Here is an 11223-nt window from a genome sequence, read left to right as displayed (position 1 = left end):
CTTTATCTCAGAAAATCTAAAGCAGTCCACAGTAGCTGGCAAGCACCCCTCAGTTTGAACCAACCTGTTAGCTAGAATCCAAGCATAAACCAAGCAGGCGAGAAAAAGACACCCAAAGTTCAAGCATCAAGGAGTAAAGAGGGAGGGTGGACACAGATATAAAGACCTGGAAGAGGGGAAGTCTTTATCAAGCAAAAGACAAAGCCAACACCAGGTTGAGACTTCGGCTTTCCTACATTTATTCAGAGTTCCAGAGTCAAAGCCAAGTCTGATTTTGTTGGGTCTGCGTCCTTATAAAGTCCATCTTGCAAGCCTTAAAGAGTAAAGGTCAAGGTTCAAGATCAAGTGACATTGAGGTAATTGCCAAAGTCTAATTTTGTGTTGCATTTCTTGAGCTTTTTCTGTTTTCTACTTAAAAAAAATATTAAACCAGTGAACCTCCTGAAATATAGCTAATTATTTTTTATATACCTTATTTCCATTTTAGTTAGGTTTATTTATATTTATAGTTAGTTAACTTACATAGATAAGGGAATTAAGTAGAATATGACAAACCAATACATATAATTTTCGATGTCTGCAAATTGGCTTTATGGTTTGTTTTTAATAACATACTAAGTAGTAAAAGCATAAAGGTATTTTAAAACATATTGAGAGGTAAATGCAAATATTTTTAAGACAGTCATTTTTGAAAAATACAATGTGTTAGCTCACTCTAGTGTGTGTACAATTTTATTTATATTTTTTCCTAAATAAAAAATCCATTTAGTGAAGGAGTAATTTTAATTTCAGAATAAAGGTTTCTGCATGCTGATTTTTTTTTAGTGAAAAACCTGATAATCTTTTATTTGAAAGAAAGGAGTAAGTCCTAACAGTATGTTGGACTTATTTTTTTCTTATGTTTTCAATTATAGATGTATACTTCAACTACACTAATGTATATATTAGAAATACAGTTACATGTTTGCTTCTGCTTTTCATTTTTTTTTATCATTCCACTAAATGATAGCAAGGCATTTGTTTACATAATAAAAGTGAGCTTGTTTTCCTATTACTCATATTAGAGATCTGAACTTAATAACTTGAACTTGTTTTTCCTATTAATTTCATGTCACATGCAAATAATTCATTAAAAATAATATTTCTACTTGATATCTGATATTCAAAGTGTCCTTAACAGCTAGTCATATTTGAAGATGTTCGAGATGCTGAAGATGCTCTTTATAATCTCAATAGAAAGTGGGTATGTGGCCGTCAAATTGAAATACAGTTTGCACAAGGTGATCGCAAAAGTAAGTGTAACTAAATTTTAGAACCTATTCAACACTTTTAGCAATATTTTCTTAAATGTAATCAGAAAATGATACTGTAAAGTGGAAAAACTTTCAGGAACTGGAGTCAAAGATCAAATTTTAGAACAAAAGATGGCAGTACTCTTATCATTTAACAATTTATAAGAGCTTTAGGACTTCAGTGTTAGGAATTGGGGCAGAGCCATATATAGATAGATAGACACCCATGAATATATATAATTTATGTTATATGTATCATGAATATTATTGAATATACTTATATTCAATGTATTATATATCTAAATATACATAAATATGTATCATGTTTTATGTATCATGAATATTATTATTAATAACAGTATCATCGGTAATATTTGTATGGCTATTATTTGAGGTTTTCAGGTTAGAAATTGTAAATCTTGCACTTCATATTCTAGCACCAGGTCAAATGAAATCAAAAGAACGTCACCCTTGTTCTCCAAGTGACCATAGAAGATCAAGAAGCCCCAGCCAGAGGAGAACTAGAAGTAGAAGTTCTTCATGGGGAAGAAATAGAAGACGGTCTGATAGCCTTAAAGAGTAAGTACAAAATACAAAGAGAATTGAAAAATCTTATTTTCTACTGCTTCTGGAAAACATTAAATATTAATAGTTTTTAAATAGGCCGCCTGAAACTTTTGTTTACTATCTATAAAAAATCAACTATGACAGGAAAATGTGCTCTTCTGCATTTACAAGTATTGTTATTTAACTTGGGTTTGTTGACTATCTTCCAATGTTTTTATTTCATGACAAACTTCACCCTTTTTCATAAATTCCTTCAGCTTTTGTTTGCTTGAGAACATCTTCATTTTAGTGTCATTTTGGGGAAGGATTTTTTTGCTAGTGATAGAATTCTGTTGGGCAGTAATTTTTCTTTATTAGTCTAATTGTCTTTTTTTAAATATCCATAGTCAGCTGTCAGTCATAATGTTACTCCATTGAAGGTAACATGTCTTTTATTCTCCAGTGCATTTTCAGATATTTCTCTGACTTTGGCTTTCAGCTGTTTCACTGTGCTATGCCTAATGTCATTTTATTTGTATTTATTCTACCTGGGATTTACTAATCTTGAAATTATAAGTTGATGTCTTTCATTAATTTTAGAAAATTCTTCTTCTTTTTTTTTAATATTTATTTATTCATACAGAACTGGAGTACAGGCCAGAGGGCAGGTCCGGTGAGAGGATTCACCAGAGACAGAGTGGGGAGCAGGACAGGCAGATCGATGAAGTATACTGCTGAGGGGGCTGATCAGGAGAGGTCTATTGTGCCCTGTTGGTCACCTCCGGAGTGGGGATCGAACTGATGCTGTGGCTTTAACTTCTTAGTGCTGCATTTTAACCTGCTGTGCCACTAGGAGAACCCAATTTTGGAAATTCTATCTCTTTAAATATTACTTCTTCCGTTATCTCTTAGTTTTTCCTCTTTGCCAGGTGACTGACTATGTGTTACATATCCCTATGCACTCCTCTAATGTTCTTTATTTTTTTAAAGACTTTTATTTATGCATACAAGAACAGGGTGTAGGGCAGAGGTTTTGGGTGGGGAGTAGGGAATGGATTTACCAGAGACAGAGTGGGGAGCAAACGGCAGATATAGTGAAATCCACTGCTGAGGGGAGCAGCAGGAGAGACAGGAGAGGTGAGACAGGAGAGGTCTGCTGTGCCATGTGGGTCACCTCTCTGGCCAGACATGGAACTCTTGCTGCACTGGCTGCCAATACCTCAATAGTGCTGATATTTAAAACCCCAAGTACCTCCAGGGAACCCCCTTTTATAGAGTTCTTAAAATTCCTTTTCTTTAACTGAGTTTCAGCAGAATGTTTTTCAATTTTTACTTCCACTCTAGCTACACTTCTGTTAAATCCATTTAATGACTTTTTAAAACCAGGTATATATTTTCAGTTCTAAAATGTCCATTTATTTCTTTCCATAGATTCTAATAGCCTGTGGAAATTCTCCATCTTTTTTCATCTGTATTGTCTGTTGTTGCTTTTATTTATTTATTTATTTATGCATGCAAGAACTGGGGTACAGGACATAGGTGCAGGTGGGTGAGAGTGGGGAGCAGAACAGGCAGATTGACTGAAACACACTGCTGAGGAGAGCAGCGGATAACTTAAAGTGGGTCCCTCCCTGGTGGTGCAAGGGGCTAAGATGCAACCTATGAAGCTGCCTGCAGCCACCAGCATGAGTTCGATCTCTGACCAGGTAGGTGACATGGCACAGCAGACCTCTCCTGACCTGCCCGCTGCTCCTCTCAGCAGTGTACTTTGTCCATCTCTCTGTTCTGCTCCCCACTCTGTCTCTGGTGAATCCTCTCACCCACCTTTACCTCTGGCCTGTACCCCAGCTCCTATGTACAGAAATAAAATTTAAAAATCTTTTTTAAAAATCCTGTCTGAATAATGCTAATATCTAAATAAATCACATTGGCTCTGTCTTTTATCTTTATTTTAGCTTTTGGTCTATTTTTTTCCCCACATACCGTAGGCTTTTTTATTGAATGTTGTGTGTATGCTGTTCAAAAATTACACAACCTTTGGGTGATATTTACCACTTCAAAAAAATTTCTTTTCTTCTACCAGGCAGAGTATTGGGAAATCACAGAGCTTCACTTGAAGCATTGCTATGGCTGGTCTGTTTCAGCTTTACTCCTTCGGCATGATCCTTAAAACTTGCAAGATACGGCTCTTCTGAGTTCTTAATTGAAAGCCTGAGTAGTTATATAAGATCCCTTGACCTTTTGAGACTAGAACTCTAGCTTCTCTAACATTGTGTCTGATAAAATTTCATCTCAATTCTTGAATCTTCAGCTGCTAACCTCTTGGATTCTTATCATATATATGCACAGCTTAGAAAAATGGCTTGTGACTTGAGAATTTGTAGGCAGGTCTATGGTTTTTTTTTTTCCTTAAAGATTTATTTATTATATGCATACAGAACTGGAGTACAGGCCAGAGGTGCAGGGGTGGCGAGAGGATTCACCAGAGACAGAGTGGGGAGCAGAACAGGCAGATTGACTGAAATACACTGTGGAGGGAAGCAGCGGATAAGACAGGAGAGTTCTGCCACATCAAGTGGGTCACCTCCCTGATCAGGGATAGAACTTCTGTTAAAGCGGCTGTGGCTAGCTTCATAGTGCTGTGCTTGACCCGTTGTGTCACCAGAGAGAGCCCGGGTTTTGTTTTGTTTTCTCTTTCTGCAGTTCTCTCATCTCTGGAATTTTGCCTCTCAACTATCAACCAATTTGACAGCCCTAAATTTTGACAGCTTAGTCAACTAGCCATTTCTGATTTGGGTTAATTTCCCATGCTGGCATTTGGAAAATGGTCTTAGTAAAAGAATAATGGATTTGGCCTCCCTGGTGGCACAGTGGGTTAAAACACATCACTGAGAAGCTAAAGCCACTTCAGCATGAGTTCGATCCCCATCCTGGGAAGTGACCACATGGCGTGGCAGACCTCTCCTGACCCACCCGCTGCTCCCCTCAGCAGTGTACTTCATCAGTTGGCCTGTTCTTGTAACCACTCTGTCTCTGGTTAATCCTGTCACTACCCCTACACCCTTGGCCTGTACTCCAGTTCTGTATGCATAAATAAATAAATCTTAAAAAAAAAAAGAATAATCACTTATCACCACTTAAGTTCTGTTTTTGTTGGTTATTCTTCAATGCCTTATATATAAGGCTTCTGCATTTTCTATGTAGCTATTTTCCATGGGAGGATTAGTATAATACAAGCTGAAATCCATGACAGGATTCAAAAGGCATTTAGGTATTTGTTCTTATAGTCATTACTTGATAAGCTTTAAATAATTACTTTCTTTTTCTTTTTTCTCCCCTTCAGATTTTCCTTCCTCTAAGGAGTTGTGTAACCCAGACTAAATATGTAGGACCAAAATTGACCCATATCATACAGTTTATCTAGCAAAGTAAAAATCTTTGGTCATGTAGTCACATTTAACAAACATATTTGAGCCAAAAATATGCATAATATAATTAACATTTTGTTTAATTTATCCAATAAAAACATAACTAATGTTATAAAAAAATTTATGTTCCTAAAAGTGTTGTTCTCTACCCTTTTTAATTGTTTTGAGTGAAATATGTACTCTAATATTATGGATGTTTGCAGGTCACGGCACAGACGATTTTCTTACAGCCAGTCTAAATCCCGTTCTAAATCACTACCAAGGCGGTCTACCTCAGCAAGGCAGTCAAGAACTCCAAGAAGGAATTCTGGTTCTAGAGGACGGTCAAGGTCCAAGTCGCTACAAAAAAGGTCCAAGTCAATAGGAAAATCACAGTCAAATTCACCTCAAAAGCAGACTAGCTCAGGAACAAAATCAAGATCACATGGAAGACATTCTGACTCCATAGCAAGATCACCATGTAAATCTCCCAAAGGGTATACCAATTCTGAAACTAAAGCACAAACAGCAAAACATTCTCATTTTCGATCACATTCCAGGTCTCGGAGTTATCGTCATAAAAATAGTTGGTGAAGAGCAACGGAAAAGTGCTACGTAGTCTTTAATATAAGTTATTAAACCTCTCATTATGTTAAATAAAAATTCTTTGAGGCTTACAGAAAATGTGAGTTGATATTAGTTACTTTGAGCATGTGCCAGAAATAAAATCTCTCTAGCTTTGAATTAATAAAGATTTTGTCTCAGTTTAAGGGTTCACCCACAAATTATGATGTCTTATGTCACCATTCTGTAGACCAGTTTTTGTTTACATTGGCAGAAGGATACATTTCAAAGGAAATGGGTAAATTAGAACTAATTAAGAAAATTCTAAATACTTGGTTATTAAATATTAGTAATATGAATAATACCTTTTACAAAGATATTTTTTATTTTAAAGCACTTTACTTTCATGTGAAAACTAATTATAACTTTGTAATTGCATATGGCAAGTGAACTATTTGACATACTTTCTCTCTTTTGTGTCTTCTTTTAAACTAGGGCCAATTCATGGTTGATACTGGTTCACATTAAAAAATGATGCCATTTCTAAAAATAGAATTCATATAGAAACCAAGCATTGAGAAATACTTTCTTTCCTGAACTCAAATAGGTTTTATTTTTATTGGATGGAATGGTATGTGTAATTTTGCATTAAATTTCATCCTATACCATGTTCACTTCAGAAATACCAAAAATGTTTCAGAAAACTAAACTTTGAATGGTTTGAGAGTTTTCAAAACATTCTGTGAAATAATTTCAATTAAAAATACTCATATTAAGCCTTACACATTTGAACAGTGGTACATTTTGTATAAAAACCATTTTATACCATTATTTCTACATATCTACTTTTCATCTCAATTTTTTTCTGGAGCTCTAGCTCAAGACTTTAAATATATAGAATAACTTGTTATTTTTGAGAGTATTTAGACCTTCTATGAACTGAAGGCTGCACCCTCAAAAGCCAACTTTGCAGTACTTGAATTTACAATATACTGCCCTTCATTTTTTTTTTAAACCAAATGATACTTATTGCTTTTGTAGTTGTTATAACTAAGAATTTCTTTAAAAGTGTGTTTGTAGTTTTGTTTTTCAAAGGATTTTGGTAGTATTTGTGATAAAATGGTTTTACATAATTATAAGAGATATATTTGTAGAGCTCTACTTGTGTACCTTGTTGAATTATATTGAAAATTAAACATTCTAAACCCATACAGTTAATATTTGTATCTAGAGTGCTTAAGAAAAAAAAAAAAACTGTCTTATATTTTTAGCATATAGGAGCCAGTGTTGCTTCTATTTGTTTGGAATAAAAGTTTCATTTTTCTTTGCATTTTAGATCTTATGTATAAGAAGGAACTTTACAAAATAATATGCTAGTAGTATTTGGAAAAGTATCATAAGTATGTAAACTGTACTTTCTGAATAGATTTTTCTCTTTACTCATAGCAAAATTTATTTCAAAATTACAATTGTTTAGCTATAATAAACTCAATTACAAAATTATGTGGCATCTTGAAAATTTGAAGGATAGGAAATTTAAAGAAAGTAAGATAAAGAGTAATTTTTCATATTTTCCAAATAAATGGATTTACACACAAATACATAATTGTTCTAAATACTAGCTAGAAAATTAGTATAATATCTTTACTCTGCATTTAATCATTATAACTTAGTATAGAGTTAACTGGTTCTGAACATATTTAATTCTTTATCTCTTATTTGGTTTTCCATAGAAATACATAGGTTGGTTAGGAGGATATTAGTTGGTTTGATGGAAAACTAGAATGATATTTCAAACTTATTTGAACATTTACTTTGTTTTTGGCAGTATTTATAAGTCTTATATTATTTACTCATCTATTTAGTAATCACAACTTTATGAGGTAAATACTAATGTGTAAGGAAAGTGAGGTCAGAAGTTAAATAACAGGCATAATGTCACATGACCTTTAGACTTTAGAGCTGGGGTTGGCTAGACTCTATACTACCTGTGTTTGACTATACTTTGACTTTTAGAAAACAAACTGACAAATATATGGCCACGATGTTTAGAGGAAAAGGAAAGATTTGACTTAGAAAAGAAATGATAATAGGCTCGAGTGGAAATTGGCATTTGTGCTGGTATCATGGAAAATTGTCTTCTGGGTTTATTCTAGGGTGCATTTTTATTAAAGAATTGTTTCTTGGGCCAATTAAGAGGATACTTAAGGTGAGATTGTTAATAAAGCAAGTGTCTTAGACATCTGTGTTCATTTTCAGGTACTTCCCAAGTTTAGTCTAGGGGCATTAAGCCCTTTTTTCTCTGATCACAGAGGATAAGTTATTATCAATGAAAATAAAGATGGCCACTACAACTGCTTGTTTTCTTGCTCCCCACGAATAATACATGATTTATGTATAGCAGCAGGTGTTTTGCAGCTGCAAGTAGATGGGGATTATGCTGTATTTTTTTTTTACAAGGTTTATTTTTACATCGGTTTCATGATTTTTCTTTATCGCGATTGTAATCCCCGCGGGTTTCCCATCACCAAATCACCCCTGTGCCACCACCATAGTCCCGTGCATTTCCCTCCCTTCCCCCCCCCCTTTTTGATCCCATTCCCCACTCCACCCCCACAGAATGTTTCTGGTATATGGTTGTTCATTATTTTTGTTATTTTCTCGCCTGGTCCATTATACTCCTGCTATGAGTGACACCATCCGGTATTTTTCTTTCTCTTTCTGGCTTATCTCACTAGCATGATCTTTTCCAGCTCCATCCAAGTTGCTGTAAAAGACATGTGTTTCTCTTTTTTGGTTGCGAGTGATATTCCATTGTATATATGTACCACATCTTTCTAATCCAGTCATCTACTTTTGGGCATTTGGGCTGCTTCCATGTTTTTCCAATTGTAAATAAAGCATATGCTGTATTTTTTTATTTGGCAATTAGGATTTAATCTTGTGCCACTAAGCTATTAATTTTTAAATATTAACAAATTTCAAGGTTTTATATATTATTTGTATTGTTTAAGAGCCAACTATTCTAAGACATCATTAGAAATAAGAATTTCTACTTTTATTCTAATGCCTTTCCACGAGGCACAATTAATCAAAGTTGAAAGGAAATAGTATTAAAAACACTTTTATAATTCTTTTAAACGAAAATTCTGAGTTCCTACTTAAATTTGTTTTCCAAACAGGTTGGTAGAATATTTAGGATACTGATTTAGATAAATAATGTGCTTCATGGTCTGATGTAGATAATCTTAAACTGGCATCACAGAACCATAGCTTTAGGTCTCGGCCCTGTAGATTTCAGAGTCTCAAAAGTTTTTAAGCCAAAACTAGGTTTTAATTTTAATCACCCATTTACTGTGCAATTTTCTCACCAATTTCTGTGCCGTGGGGTTAATAGCGTTTAAAAAGATGCCCAACTGTGCCCCCCCTGGTGGCGCAACCACTAGGACACAGTACTGCAAACTAGTGTAGCTACTTCAGTGCGAGTTAGAGCCCAGGCTGGGAAGGTAATCCATATGGCACTGTCCGCTGCTCCCCTCAGCATTGTACTTTATGGATCTGCCTGTTCTGCCCCCATTCTGTCTTGGTGAATCAACTTGCTGCCCCTGTGCCTCTGGCTTGTACCGCAGTTTTGTATGCAAATATAAATCTTTTTTTTAAAAAAAAGCACAACTAAGTGCAGGGTAGGCATTTAAATGTTAATTTTCACTTTCACTTTTTAAATATGTGAAATATTTAATTTTAAAATATATATTTTTTTAGATTTATTTGTGCATACAGAACTGGGGTATAGGCCAGAAATGCAGGGGCGGCGAGAGGATTCATGAGAGACAGAGTGGGGAGCAGAACAGGCCAACTGATGAAGCACACTGCTGAGGGGAGCAGCAGGCGGGTCAGGAGAAGTCTGCCCCACCATGTGGTCACCTCCGGGGCAGGTGGCGGTCAAACTTATGGGGAAGTGGCTTTAGCTTCTTAGTGCTGTGCTTTAACTTGCTGCGCCACCAGGAAGGGCCTAAATAACCTATTTTAAAGAACAGTCAAGTTTTGTATATGAGTACTATGCAACATAGCATCTAAACTTAGCATAATTCTTGAAACTAGGCTATTTAGGATCATAAACAGCCACTAAGTTCGACTTTGGTCTAGCAGTTCAATTAAAGCCCTTTGAAAAATTTATATTTCATGTACCTTTAAAACTATACAAGCAAATTTAGTATAAAGATAATTCAGTTAAAAGTCTTTTAGGGTTGTGCATTTCTTTTTCTTCTTCTTTTTTTTTTTTTTAAAGATTTATTTATGCTTACAGAACTAGGGTACAGACCAGAGGTGTGGTTGTTAAGAGGATTCTCCAGAGACAGAGCAGGGAGCAGAACAGGCAGATTGACAAAGTACACTGTTAGGGGAGCAGCGGGAGGGTCAGGAGAGGTCTGCCGCGCCATGTGAGTCAGCTCCCTGGCCAGGGATCAAACTTGTGCTGCAGTGGCTTTGGAGAGCTTCATAATGCGGTGCTTTAACCTGTTGCACTACCAGGGAGAGCCCAGGACTGCATTTCTTCATAGAAGTGCTAGCTATTCCAAGTTGATTCAACTCTCAAAACAGTGACGATGACAAACACCATTCATTAATTTAGAGGAATCATGAAAAACAATAGACTGTTATAACAGCAGTAACCTATCCCGAACCCCTATGAAGGTATAATGCTTTCATTCTAGTATGAGCAAAGGGTTACATGATTAGTCGTTCTGGAATCTTGTATTCTAGGAATAAACCATAACACTGAACTAAAAAAATACTATCAATTTGAGGTAAATGAATGCTCAGTGGGTTTTTGGTTACCATTTCTTAACAGTAGTGTGTGATTTTAAGTATATATTTGGTTCACACAAAGCACCATATTCAATCTATATTTGTTTATAAACTAGTAAGTAAATTACAAATTAAAAAATATTGTGTGCCAGTTTTCACGTTCTTTCAGCATGCTGATAGAAAATTAGAAGGATCTCTCCCTTCAGATTAGAGAATGCCTACTCAGTAATCCTGACTTTCATAGAAATTGATTCCATATTCATTACTATTTTACCTTACCTATGTTATACCTATGTTACCTATGTTATACCTATGTTATTCTATGTTAGAATAAGTGTATGTTCAAAAAAAGGGTAGTTGAAATGAGAAAATTACTACAGTAGTCTAGGGGTGTCATTTTGTTAACTAAATGCCTATGTACTATACGTTTTTTAGAAATAGCTTCACAGAGGTAGACTAAGAAAAATAAGAATTCTTTACTGTGACCACCAATTTTCCAGAGAGATACATTCTAGTTTTCTTTACTCCTGATAGTATATACTTAAAATGCAGTTAAGCTGACTGTAATTTAAAAATCTCAGTTATAGAAATTGTTCCTAGTTGTAACT

General features: G+C 35.1%; 1 protein-coding gene across 1 annotated transcript; it reads left to right on the top strand.

Moving 5' to 3' along the window:
• Positions 1-278: 278 nt before the first annotated feature.
• On the top strand, positions 279-7166 carry SRSF12 (serine/arginine-rich splicing factor 12). The gene is made up of 4 exons (XM_012725538.1): positions 279-356; positions 1181-1292; positions 1730-1871; positions 5470-7166. Exons 3-4 carry the CDS (start codon positions 1741-1743, stop codon positions 5837-5839), a joined length of 501 nt encoding a protein of 166 aa, XP_012580992.1. The 5' UTR covers positions 279-356; positions 1181-1292; positions 1730-1740; the 3' UTR covers positions 5840-7166.
• The last annotated feature ends 4057 nt before the right edge of the window (positions 7167-11223 follow it).

This window comes from Condylura cristata, unplaced genomic scaffold (genome assembly GCF_000260355.1).
Source record: "Condylura cristata isolate star-nosed mole 26May11 unplaced genomic scaffold, ConCri1.0 scaffold00001, whole genome shotgun sequence".
NCBI classification, from domain to species: Eukaryota; Metazoa; Chordata; class Mammalia; order Eulipotyphla; family Talpidae; genus Condylura; species Condylura cristata.
Note: the sequence above shows the minus strand (reverse complement) of the source record. Positions and strands in the feature narration are given on the sequence as shown.

Coding starts and splice junctions, on each gene's coding strand:
- SRSF12 (XM_012725538.1), top strand. CDS start 1,741: ATGAAATCAAAAGAACGTCACCCTTGTTCTCCAAGTGACCATAGAAGA. Junction 1,872..5,469: donor CGGTCTGATAGCCTTAAAGA/GTAAGTACAAAA, acceptor GGATGTTTGCAG/GTCACGGCACAGACGATTTT.